This window comes from Mixophyes fleayi, chromosome 4 (assembly GCF_038048845.1).
Source record: "Mixophyes fleayi isolate aMixFle1 chromosome 4, aMixFle1.hap1, whole genome shotgun sequence".
Classification (NCBI taxonomy): Eukaryota; Metazoa; Chordata; class Amphibia; order Anura; family Limnodynastidae; genus Mixophyes; species Mixophyes fleayi.
In genome coordinates, this window is record NC_134405.1 from 334,135,768 (window position 1) to 334,149,773 (window position 14,006).

Here is a 14,006-nt window from a genome sequence, read left to right on the forward strand (position 1 = left end):
TGATTATATAACACTGCCCCTTAGGCAAATTCAGTTATTTCTTCAAGTTGAAGTTTTATGTCGCAAATGGCAGGATATAAATGGAGGTATCAGAATATCCAGCTATGGAAAGACTTTATGGCAAAATAAAATAATTACCAATAGATGCCAGAGGAACAGAGCAGGTACCCAAAGGACAACCTGTTTAGTTTGTACAATGTTGAAAGCCTTTTGTCATTTCTAGAAGCTATCTACATGTAAAAGTTCAACCTATGGCTAGCAAGGCATGCTTGTACTTGTAGTTCTATAGATGCTGAGAGCCCTAACTTGTCTCAGCTTAGTAAAGGAACAAAATCACTGGTCCTCAGACTGTTTAACGCCTTTCGACTAGAGTGAGGTTCAGTGCAACAAAGTTAAGAGAAAGTTATACTTAACTTTTAAATATATTTTATTTGATGATATAGATCCATATTCAGTAACACACATGGGCATATTGAAACTCCTTTCTTTGCACATCAAGTATACTGCATATTAACATATTTGGATGATGTAAAGGGAATATCATCCACAGACCTGATGAAACTGTGTTCATGGTAACAAAATCCCTAAAGTTTTAGAATTCTAGCTGGGCTTTACCTACACAAAGCATCTTTCTGACGTGACACCTCCCTACTATATACAGCAAGAGCTTTGCAAAACATTTAACATATGCGACGCTTCAGTAGAACGTGGCTTTACATCTGGCATGGAATGAGTTCATATTTCAGAGTGATAAGTAACACTGCAGGTTCATCATCTTCTACAGCACAGTCTAGTTAAAGTGCAGGAGAACATTAAAGGCAAATGCTCTCCCCACACTAAACAGTTAAATTCCTATTTTACATACACTGTGCCATGTTAGCTGCAAATTGAAGGCAGCTGAATTACATAGGACATATTCTCCATAACGGTTTCCATGCACAGTGTAGATTTATAGCACTATATAAATCTGGATACACTCAATCATCCACTTAATAGTTTTTAGTGTACTACACTTGCAGTCCCAGCCCACTGACAAGTATAAAGTGTATTTGCCAAGTATGTTCCCTGGGAGGTGCAAAATGGTCACTGCCAACTTCTATCTGTCTAATTTTTGGTAGTTTTTCTGCTTTACCAAAAATCTATGGATATCATGTTGAACTTGGTTCAAGCAACTGATTTCAGGGAACAGTTATAGGTGTCACAAAATATTTTGCAAATTCCAATAAACACATCTCATAATCCTGTACAACTACTCATTAATATATTTAATAACTGCTTGGTGAATAAGTTCTTATTCACTTTACACAGCCACTGGTGCAAAAATGTAACTCACTGACACATTAATTAAAAATTTAAAATTCTTAACCACAAAACTTTGAGAAACAAATTAGCAAGTATGTGACACACAGAGGCAATATACTTTGCACACAGAATAGTATGGATGGACAGTGTGTGCTGCTGTCATCCACCTGCCTTGCAGTAGTAGTACATTCCATCTAAGCCACTCACCAACTCCACTCAGTCGCAGCAAAACGCCGCCCAAGTTTATCCCATGATGTACAGACTGACAGTACCCAGAATATGGCACTAACCTCCCCTCACCAGGAGTCTCACAGCTACTTATCCCCCCAAACGTGTCATTAGTATAGCCTGTGCCATAGTTTAATACAAGTGCGCCCTTGTGGCGCAGCAAGTTCCACAAGCATGCTCCCAACTTATCCCAGCAAGTTCCACCGAACTGTTGCGCATTTGCGCAGCAGCCTGGCACCGGGGCGCACTTCTCCATGGATGAAATTGCGCACACGGCAGATGCCACTTACCGATGTCAGAGTTGCAGAATGCGTCCTGGGGGTGGCTGGGGGCACACGTGCAGCCTTCCACTGAGTTTAAGAAGAAGTCCCCGATGGCCAAGGAGAGAGCCAGGAGAACGATATTCGCGAACACAGCCATGACTTCCAAAAACTAAGAGTTATCCTGTGATCACGGCTAACCTAGAACCACTGGTTTAGCAGGCTGCCTTCTGCAGGTTTATATGTAAGAGCGTGGACGCTGGATACAGCCTGTACCCCCGCCTCTATCCAACCCCTAAAGGCGTGATTCCAATGACCTCATCCCTCTAGCTGGGAGAGAGCTGGAGGGGGGTGGATTTCTACCCAGCATGTTTCCATGTAGGGGATAGAGAGAATGTTCTTGCACCTCTGGATGGGGGCTCCAAGGGATGTATGATTACTAAACCAGAGCCTCTCAAGTTCAAAACAACCGTTCCCCCTGCCAGGGTTGGGAGCTGTGCCTCTTGGAAGGTTTTCATAGAGTGGCTGCTCTATATACACAATAGTCTGTGCAGAGCATCCACTCCTCTTAATCCACTAGTGTGTAAATCTTTAAAAATTCAGGGGTGTGACTGGCTGCAATGCTCTACAAGTGTTATCAAAGTTTCCTATTAGCTCAGTGCACCCTCCAAGCTCAATAGGCAAGAGTTAAATACTTTTATGGGAAATCCACATTGTATGCATGCATTGGGAATGATCTGTTACAACCCTGCAGAATGCATACCACACACAAGCACCTTCTTGAATCTTCATTTTCCAGACAATTTAAGAAACCATCCACCCTATTTCTAAGAATTTGTCTCACTTTATTATCCTTCAGCAAACTCCTGAGTATACTGTAAGTTCTACTGTAAGCTGTTTACCATTTGTGTTCTTACCATTTGTGTTCATCATCATCATCAGTGATTTATATAGTGCCACTAATTCTGCATTTCATTGTTATTATTTATAAAGCATATAAATACATTTTTTTGAAACTTTTACTTATTTCTACTTATAAATTAGAATGGGATTTTCCAAGCATGTGGCTAAAAATTCATATCAGTGTGCTTCAAACTATCAATAATGTTATAGCAGCAGGTGCAGACTTTGTTTTAAAGTATAAATAGCAAAATAAAAAACAATTGTGGGCTTAATGTTATGCCGGGCTGCAAATTACTTCTCTGTTCATCACTGTGGAGGACTATGGGTGATGTCTCGATGCCTTGTGGGGGGTCTGGATGGTGTTTAGTTGGAGGACTGAAAATGATACAATTGGTCAAAGCAGTGTAGACCGTGATCTAATGAGGGGTACGATTGAAGGGATGCGGACGTGAGTGTAGACATGAAAACAAGGGATAAAAGGATAATAAAAAGGTAGGATAATGGTTGGAGGGGAGAGGGTAATGTGTCTCAGAGAGAAGGGAGACTGTAGACCAAGTTATATACTGCTGCAGGATAGGAGATGTAATATCAGCATAGTGCATAGTGTGGGATGGGAGCAGAGGAATAGATATGCATATAATGTATATACTAAGTGCGATATATAAATAACAAAGTATATAGTTATTGAGGGTAAAAGGGTGGTGTAGATCGGCAAAGGAAAATAGGGCAATGAGTGAATAGGGGTGAAAATTAGACAATCATTAAGTGTTGGATGTATGAGAAATAAAATGATAATTGGCAACAGATATTAATTATACTTACTATGAAAAAGAGTGAATGTAGTGAGCAATAGGCAGATCAGGCTGCAGCCTGGGGCGCAGGATTTTGGGGTGTTGCCGCTGGATTTTCCGTCTTATTTTTTTTGGCTCCCGGCAGACAGGGGTTGCCTACAATCATCGGTGCCGGACCTGGCCTAAAGGGGGGGGGGGGGGGGGGCACCTTGACAGGCACCTTGACAGGCACCTTGGCAGCCAATCAGATTGCTGCTATGCTGCCGGTCAGTACGGGCTGTGGTTATAGTCTGGCCGCCGTCCGCACAATGTACAGTAAGGGTGCGTTGGTGCGAATGTCTTTGGATTCAGATTGTAACGTAGTTGCATATACAACTGTAAAAGAGGTTTAATTTGTTGGTGTGCAGTGGCAGGCGGAAGTAGCGGGTGTTGATGTTCGCAAACTCCCAAACTAGCAAACTGCTTGTAATTAAATGTTTCCAAATGATTCGCAGGCGCTTATTGAGACTTCAGTAGTCATTATTTTATTTTATTGCTGCTGTAGTATTATTCAAGTTTAAATGATGCTTCGCAGCACGTGCATTCGTTACATATAAAGTAATATGTTTTTGTACATATTCGCAAGTTGGACGTAAGTGTCTGAGGAGTGAGTCTGTTGTCACAGAGACACATCTGTAACTCATTCAGACCTGGACGCTTCTTTAGTTCAGAACGCTGTGTACATCCCCATACACCTGCACCTGACTCTTTCTCTTTGCTTGCGTTCCTCTGTGAATCATGGACATAGTGACAGATTTAAGTCAAAGGAGTTTTTCATTGGTTTGTAGCTTAAAACGAACTTCAGCATCGGTGTGGATTTGTTACGGGTGTGTTAGCCTAGGGCCACCAGAACCCTTATTCAGACTCTAAGCAGATGTATGAGAATGCAAGGAAAACAAGGATAAAATAAATAAATATAATAAAAGTATAAAATATGTAGAACACTAAAGAATAAATATATAAACTGTAAAATAATAAATGTAAATAATAAGTGGATCAAAATGTGTCCCAGGAATTCTATGGTGTGTGCAGCTATAAAGAAACGCGTTTCGCCACCAGTTGTGATATTTTGCAAGACTTAATGATGTGGCCACTGGTGCTCAGGCTGTACATCCACAGCTGACAGGGCAACATTAGCATGGAAAGAGGATTACCACATACATGAGCAGATATGCTCATCAACCATCCACATTTGGGGTGTCATCTCGGGAGGGTGGTCTAGCATTCCGGGGTACCCTCACTTCCAGCCCCTGTAGCAGCCGTACTCAATGCATTATGCCCCTGACTATGCCCATCAGGGTCCCACAATGGGCTGATGAGTGAGTTGGGGCCACTCTTGGCATCCTTCACTTGGGTGTAGAACTGATTGTCCCCTGACAACAGCAGCCGATGCTCGGTGTGGTGTCTCTGCAGTGTCGCTGAATGACATCATGACCTCTTACACCCTGGTGCCATAGGAGCGCCTAGTGGCAGCGCCAGTCCTGAGCTTTCCACCTTGGCAGCGCTGTGAACCACAGTCAGTTTCTGAGACCTCTCTCATTCTTTGGTGTAAGGTAATACAACTTGTTATAAAATCCTGCTTGTGGGTAATTCTTTTGGAATGATAAGTGAAATAAATACAAGGAATGCAGCTGGGCAGTGTGCCACGCTGAGGGTACGGGCACAGGGCGTTTAGTTTTACCATAAAAAAATCATGTTAAAACACATTCTTTTCATCTTTTTGGATGTATTTTTTATGCATTTTGTTAAAAAAAAGTGCTGCACTTTTATTGTTTTCTGTTCTTAAAGCTTGACGCGTTTTTTAATGTCTTTGTTTCCTCCCATTTGAATCCTTTTTTTTTTTTTTTGGTGTTTGTAGTGTTAAAATGGATTGGATTTTTTAGATCCATCCTCATAGTCTCAGTATTATAAAAAGGATAAAAACAGCAGCGAGACGCGTTTCCAAAACCAGAGAAAACACAGAGGAAAAACACAAGAAAACCATCTGTGTCATGGCTGCCATGGAGGTAACATTATTTGCTGTATTGGTCCATTTTTAAGAGATAAAAAAGATGGAAGACGCAGGGAAAAGTGCTCATGTGAATAAGTCAAATATTTTTAGCCTTGAGACCATAGTTGCCTAATCACCGGGAATGTCCAGAAGAATCCCAGATTATAGTGATACCCCACCGTAATAATTGTATATTTTTATACATTACAGATATACACTGTCAAATTATATTACCTAGTCGACTATTCTCCGGGAATGTCCGGGAGACTCCCAAATGTCTGGGAGAGCAGGGCAACCTCCTGGCCACCACATTAGTTAAGTGGCGGGGGCAGGGCTTAGGGCGCGATTCACACATCATCGTGGTCCAGCCTCCTGCTGTTATAAGCTAGAAATTGTGATGTCATTTTAGGGGCAGGAGCACATGACGCGTTTTGCCGAGCCCCCCCCTCCACACGCCCAGCTCCCTCCCGGAGACCAACTTGCCAAAGTTGCCAAGTATGTTATACTACTGTATATCAGGTAGTTTCCTAATGGTTGTGTATGAGGTCTTTAGATATTAAATAGATTTTTTTTTTTATATATGTTCTTTGGTTTTTATTTTATTATGTTTTTGAGGTTATGAATACATGTGTTTTTAATGAATTGTTATTATTATTTATGCAACCAAGTGTCTAGTATTTATTCTGCCATATTTAAGAGAAGCATATTATTAATTTTCATCTCATTTTCTAGATTTATACATTTTTGGCGCCCCTAATTGTTTATTGTATTGTTTTGGTCTCTTTAGGGAGGTGACATATCCTCCTTATTGGGGAGCGACTGTTTAAAGACAAATTATAATCCATAATTATCTATTCTTGTGATTTAAACATTTTATAGCGCCTAGGAGTTCAGTTTGTTTTAGATCCCGAGAGAGGAAGCCATTTACTCACAATGCTGCTTTTCCTGTCTGCAAAGTGTATGGGGTTTGTTAAAATGATGCAGAATTGCATCATGAAGTACTACCCTTAGGGGTATATTTACTAAACTGCGGGTTTTAAAAAGTGGAGATGTTGCCTATAGCAACCAATCACATTCTAGCTGTCATTTTTGTAGAACGTACTAAATAAATGATAACTACAATCTGATTGGTTGCTATAGACAACATCTCCACTTTTCAGATTCCCAGTTTAGTAAATATACCCCTTAGAGTGGAACATAAGCCTGAGCGTCACTTGCGACTGAAAAAGTCGCCCACAAGTTTATGCGATATGTGCGCTGTATTCAGAGGTAAAGATGCGTCTAGGTCTGAATGACTAACAGATGTGACCACGTGACTACAGACCAGTGGCGGATCCAGGGGGCTTGCTGCCGGCGGCTGCACATTATGTGCACGTCCATTCAGCAGTGACAGGCAGGGACAGTGTGCTGCCCGGCCGCTCTGATTGTGTTTTAAACACAATCAGAGCATCTGGGCAGCACACTGTCCCTACCTGTCACTGCTGAACGGACCTGCACATAGTATGCAGCCGCTGGCAGCCTCAGATGTCAAAAAGGGGGCAGGGCCTAAATCCCCCCCGCCCCCTACATCGCCCCGGGTAGAAGTATTTTCTAGATCCGCCCCTGCAACAGACTCACCGCTCAGACGCTTACGTCCAACTTGCAAACGTATAAAAATCTTTTATTTTATATTTCACGAACACAATCGTTATGGAGCATCATTAAAACTTGATTAACCTAACAGCAAAAGCAAGTTCCTGACATGAGTACAACAATACATATACATACTGTATGCAGATTTGTTAATATGGCTTATATGTACATTATGAATCATTAGCTGAGAGGCATAGAGAGGATCCCCCTGTGTAACTGTTCTGTTTGTCCCTGAGCATATTATCGAGCAGGAACAACACAGGTACATCTAATCTCATCCTTGCACTCAGGTGCCATAGGGAACGTCTCGCCTCGTGTAAGATCTCTCCGTAAGGAACGGATGCCTATTAAAAGACATTAAAACTTTTTCAAGCTGACAAAAGGCAACAAGGCTCCCTGGGAATATGATTAGAGGTGTATGATATAGATGATAATCATAGAGGGTGCTTGGTGTGAAATTAGCTCTTGCTTTATATAGATTTGTGTTTGTGAATCTTAGGACCCAGACAACACATTAGTAATATCCTTATCCACTGGTCTCAGAACTCACGCTATTATAAGCACTTTTAATGCTAGTCAAAGCAAAGCAGAAGGTTAGGGGGGATGTTACCTATTGATTTCAAAGACGCCGCGCCCACTGGCTTGCGGTAGGGAACGGCGGTTTAACGGCCAGTGTTTTTTGGGGCGGGCCAGTGTTTTTGGGACCCTGCCTGCTTTACTTAGTTGTGTGCAGTGCAAGAAAACACATTAGTGTCAATGGAACATCTCCTATTGACCCCCTTCCCCTGATTGCAAACGCTGGATACCTCGTATGTGCCAAGCTTTGGGCATCTCTCAGGTACTCGTTTTTCTGCCGTATCTCTTGCTCCGGCTACAGGTCTAGTCTAAGTCCTGATCAGTAGTGATGACAGTCCTGTATGCATGCTATAACATGTGTTTGCCATCAGGACCAACTGTGAAAATGCATTTTATATTCGGTAGACATTAAGAACATCCTAATAAATGTATTTCATGGTAAAACACATATTAAAAAAGCACTTTTTTAAACTTTTATCATTAATACCCATATTATTAATACGGGACATTAATTGATTTTTTTTTCATCTGTGCGTTCTTTTGCAAATGTATAATCCACATAGACATTGGACATATCCTGCAGTGTCTGTCTGTACTCATCACCACACGGATCTTCAGATCCGTTCCTTGTTGAATATGGAAGCAGGCAGAGTATTGCGTGTTTTATAACGAGCGCACGTTGCGCTCAGTGTGGATGACTCAGGCCCGGCGAGAGCTGCGTGTGTCCAGGTGTTGCGGTGTGTAAGGGAAGGGACGGCATCCGTCCCCACGAGAGCTGGGCTGGAGGAATGCAGAGCGAGGAAGTCACACTCAGGGCGGGGGCTCTGGCACACAGTGTACAGTCCAGAAGGGAAATAACTTTGACAGGAGCTGAACACTGGCTGTCTGCCTCTTTCTGCACATAAACACTGAACCCTGGGCACAGCCAGGTCCATTCCTCAGGATTAAGCTGCGACCCAGTCTCAGCCCTGAGACGAACGCGACTGAAGCAGACAATAGGAATTATCCTGGAGGAGTCTAACCGGCTCCATATGTGGCTCTCTCCACGTCCTATCCTTTCATCCCAGAGACGGAGCGAGGTTTATGTAACAGCAAATTGGTTAAAGGGCCAGTTTAAATTCTTTCCATAACTCTAAGGCAAACTTGTAACACCAAAAATCTGCTTGGGAGCAGGACAAGAATGTGAAACATCTCAAATATAAGCAATATGTTTGCAACACTGTCAAATAGAAATGTCGCCAAATTCTACCAATAGATTAACTTTAGTATCAACGGTAGTTTTACAATCATTTCCTGGGACATATATTGGACCTTGTATAGAGTTTGACGCAGGCGTTAAAAAATAATGGTGCAGAAATGGAGGACTTGGTGTGTAAGTTGACCAGCCAGACTAGTATCAAGCCAGGATGGGGGGTGTTATATTGGGAAGTAATATGAAGACATCTAGCATTAAGGGACAGTTTCAGTGGTAGAGGGGGAGTTATTCTATCCATACTGTTTGTGTATAGAGGCAAACGCAGGATTTGTAGATGGGGGTTTCCACACCACACCGCCAGTGGACGTGACCAGCATGCATGGGGGCCTGGCTATAATTTTAGACAGTGCTTGGCTGCTCTCCAACTCTTCCTATCCCCATAATATACATGGGCAATGCTGCGTGCACTACTGTTAGGTGCATGCAGCTCTCCCTTTTCATGCAGAGCCGTGTGAAGTGGGGGCAGAGTCCAGCCATCTCAATTCTACAGTGCCCCAGGCTTGGAGGGGGATTTCCAGGCACTAGGAACCCCCCCTCAGTTTGCCTATAGTGTAGGGAGAGTACTGGCGTGTTTGTAGTAACTGGTAGGAGGGAGAAGCTGAGAATTGGATGCAGGAATTAGAGTGGGAACATTGTGAATTACGGTCTAGCTGTGGCTTATGGACACAAAGCCGGATTTAGACCTCATGGGGCCCTAGGCAAGATACTGGTTTGTAGCCTCCTCCCTGAAAAAATCCATACCATTATAGTTTTTTAGCATAATATATACCCATATTCATGGGCTGGTTGACAGACTTTAGCCCGGGGGGCAAGCATATAGCACTGGCCCATAAGTAGCGGCCGATTTTTAAAAGGTGGTCTCACCGTCGGCCCTGGGAGGGCCCTCTGGGGACCGCTGGGCCACAGGCAATTGCCTAGTTTGCCAAATGGTAAATCCGGCCCTGCATGGACAGCGGCTGATATAGTAAGAGGAGGGTAGAGAGCTGGGCTGGGTAGAGAACGGGGTGAGCTGGTGAAGACCAGCGATAGGTAGCCTGATACACTTCAGGGGCCACATGGGCGGCCCTCTAACCATTGAAAGGGCCGCACATTACCATTAATCTCTGCAATAAGATAAAACAATACATTTAACTAAAGAAAGAAAGAGACACCTATCTGTAGTAACATATCAGCCGGCAATTTAAACAAGTGTTATAGGCTATAACAAACACATCCCAGAATAAAGCAGGAAGGAGCTGGGGGCCGCAGGTGAAGGCTCAGAGGGCCACATATGGCCCCTAATCCCCTTGTTGACCATGCAGGAGCTGGAGCCCTGGCAGTCACTGGGTTGGATGACAGGAGCTGTCTCTTCTCCCCCCCCCCCTGCTCTCATTGGCTGCCTCGGTGATTGTCACATTGTATCATTTGCTTCCTCATATTGTCCCCTGAATACCTCTTGCCGGCTTTGGTTGCCTTTAGCAAGGTTTTTGCTAGTTTTACTTGTTGCTACATTTTCAGAAACAGTCATCTAGATGACAGAGGATGTGGCAACTATAAATATTGAAGTCAGTTCAATAATTAGAAACCGTCAAAGCTTTACTTAGAATGTACAGTACAGTGCAGCTTATCAGCGCACAATGTGCTGTAAATCCTATAGATCGTGTTAAAAATACACTTTTATCTGTATTTTTATTCTGAACGTTTAATGCATGTACACTTATCTGTTCCTACCATATGCTTTAAAGAATCTTCCAGACGTGAAAGGAGATATCCACTTTTCATAAGAAAGACATGAAAAGCACATTAAGTAGGTCAAAGAAGACAATAGTGTCATTGTCACCATTGTGTTCTATTTTAACGCCATTTTAACATTTTAATACACTAACCGCATACTGCACTATTTTTATGGTTATCAGAACACTTTATATCTATATATATATATATATCTATATATCTATCTATATATATATATATATATCTATATATATATATATATATATATATATATATATATATATATATATATATATATATATATATCTGTATATATATCTATATCTATCTGTATATATATTAGGGGTGTGCACCGGCCACTTTTGGTGTTTTGGGTTTTCGGTTTTCGGTTCTGATTAGCTTGAGGTTTTGGGTTCTGATTTGTTTTGCCAAAACACCCCACGAAAGGTTTTGGTTCTGATTTTGAGTTTTGGGTTCTGATTTTTTTTTAAAAAAGCATAAAAAGTGCTAAAATCCATATTTTTGGTTTTTTTTTCACTCCTACACTATTATTAACCTCAATAACATTCATTTCCACTAATTTCCAGTCTATTCTGAACACCTCACACCTCACAATATTGTTTTTAGTCCAAAAGGTTGCACCGAGGTAGCTGGATGTCTAAGCTAAGCGACACAAGTAGGCGGCACAAACACGTGGCCCATCTAGGAGTGGCACTGCAGTGGCAAACAGGATGGCAGTTTGCAAGAGTTTGCTAGAGGTGCAAGATGGAATTGTCCTTGGGCCCTCCCACCCACCCTGATGTTGTTGAAATAGGACATTCGCACTTTAACAAACCAATCAGGAACAGTGAACGTAGTTTAATCTCTGGTACTAATATTTCTGGACTGCAGGAACAGTGAACGTAGTTTAATCTCTGGTACTAATATTTCTGGACTGCAGGAACAGTGAACGTAGTTTAATCTCTGGTACTAATATTTCTGGACTGCAGGAACAGTGAACGTAGTTTAATCTCTGGTACTAATATTTCTGGACTGCAGGAACAGTGAACATAGTTTAATTTTGCAGTACTAATATTTCTGGTCTGCAAGAACAGTGAACGTAGGTAAATATTGCAGTACTAATATTTCTGGCCTGCAAGAACAGTGAACGTAGGTAAATATTGCATACTTACCTACTTTCTTCAGCTCTCTTCCGGGAGCCAGCCAGTGGAGGGGGGCGTGAGGGGGCGGGGCGGCCAAAATCGCGTCATTTCGGCCCCGCCCCCTGTGACGTCATGACGCAAATTGCGTCATTTGACAGCGGGGGGCGGGGCTAAACGCCGCGATTCATCGGGAATCGCGGCGTTTGGGATCTAATTCTGCCCACTTCACTAGGAAGTGGGCACTTCCTAGTGAAGTGGGCAGAATTCGGGAGATTGCCACACTCGCCCGGGAGTCCGGGAGACTCTCGCAAAATGCGGGAGTCTCCCGGACATTCCGGGAGAGTTGGCAAGTATGAAATATTGCAGTACTAATATTTCTGGATTGCAAGAACAGTGAACGTATTTTAATTTTGCAGTACTAATATTTCTGGACTGCAAGAACAGTGAACGTAGGTAAATATTGCAGTACTAATATTTCTGGCCTGCAAGAACAGTGAACGTAGGTAAATATTGCAGTACTAATATTTCGGGACTGCAAGAACAGTGAACGTATTTTAATTTAGCAGTACTAATATTTCGGGACTGCGAGAACAGTGAACGTATTTTAATTTTGCAGTACTAAGATTTCTGGACTGCCAGAACAGTGAACGTAGGTAAATATTGCAGTACTAATATTTCTGGACTGCAAAAATATATTGCACTAGAATTTTTTTTAGACATTTTAAATAATTTTTTTATATTTTTTTTTTAATTATTTTTGTATAATTTTTTTTTTTTTGTATAATTTTTTTGTTCTTTTTTTTTTTTTTTATGATTTTTTTAAAATTTTTAAAATAACTATGGACTTAGCAGAACAAAGCACAGGACACAGCACCACTGGACTCAGCAGGACAGAGCACAGGACAAAAGCACCACTGGACTCAGCAGGACAGAGCACAGGACACAGCACCACTGGACTCAGCAGGACAGAGCACAGGACAAAAGCACCACTGGACTCAGCAGGACAGAGCACAGGACAAAAGCACCACTGGACTGATCAGCAGGACAGAGCACAGGACAAACTAACCACTGGTTTAAGCAGGACAGAGTCACAGGACACAGGAGCACCACTAGACTACAACCTCCCTCTTCCCTGATCTGAGCCCGAATGAAGATGGCGGCCGCAAGCGGAAAATTTATGCAATCCGAGTCTCGGGAGATCCGACGCAAGACGTGGACGTCATAGCCTCGGTTTGATTTTTTTGGGGAGCTGGAAATACCTGAACAGTGCTCGGATCCCGTTGGATCCGCACTGTTCGGATGGGCTCGGATTAGCGCAATACGAGCCCGCTCATCTTTAATATATATATATATATATATATATATATATATATATATATTAATAGATAGATAGATAGATATGTACATTATAAAAAAGATTCACCATTCACATCAGTCCCTGCCCTATTACTCATTAATAACAAGACCTACACACCAGTTCCGGATGTGGGATTGTTCAGAAGAGGTGTGGTGTTCCTAAATGTCCGAAATGTATATTAAGTCTTCTACGTATTAAAATTCTACTTATTTGCCACTAGAGGGAGATCGGCACAGCCCCATTAGTTAACATAAATGGAATAATGTGATCGTAATATTTTACAGGGGGCAGTCATGGGACTATTGCTACTGAGTAAATTAAATGATTTTGATCTAGCCTGAAAGCGCACAAACAAAACATTCACAGATCCTGACCAATAGGTCCATTTAATCTAAGGTAGCACGGTGGCTTAGTGGTTAGCACTTCTGCCTCACAGCACTGGGGACATAAGTTTGATTCCAGACCATTGCCTTATCTGTGTGGAGTTTGTATGTTCTCCCCGTGTTTGCGTGGGTTTCCTCCGGGTGCTCCGGTTTCCTCCCACACTCCAAAAACATACTGGTAGTTTAATTGGCTGCGATCAAAATTGATCCTAGTCTGTGTTAGGGATTTAGACTGTAAGCTCCAATGGGGCAGGGACTGATGTGAGTGAGTTCTCTGTACAGCGCTGCGGAATTAGTGGCGCTATATAAATAGCTGATGATGATGAATTTAATCTGCTCATCTAACTACTTAGTGGTTTATACTCAAATCTGAATTGTGTTTATCCCAAGTTTGTTTCATGTCCGTTCCTGTTTACTTTTGGTGAAAAAGAATTC

The 14,006-nt window shown here is 42.2% G+C and overlaps 2 protein-coding genes across 3 annotated transcripts in view; one reads left to right on the forward strand and one right to left on the reverse strand.

Annotated features, from left to right (window-relative positions):
- Nucleotides 1-2,029, reverse strand: part of TIMP3 (TIMP metallopeptidase inhibitor 3) — a 28,615-nt gene extending 26,586 nt beyond the window's left edge. The window contains exon 1 of the mRNA XM_075210445.1: nucleotides 1,821-2,029. Within this exon, the coding sequence (XP_075066546.1) occupies nucleotides 1,821-1,950 (130 nt within the window). The 5' untranslated portion in view covers nucleotides 1,951-2,029. The remainder of the gene's footprint in view (nucleotides 1-1,820) is intronic.
- Nucleotides 1-14,006, forward strand: part of SYN3 (synapsin III) — a 248,071-nt gene that overhangs the window by 154,566 nt on the left and 79,499 nt on the right. The gene's annotated exons all lie outside the window — the stretch shown is intronic.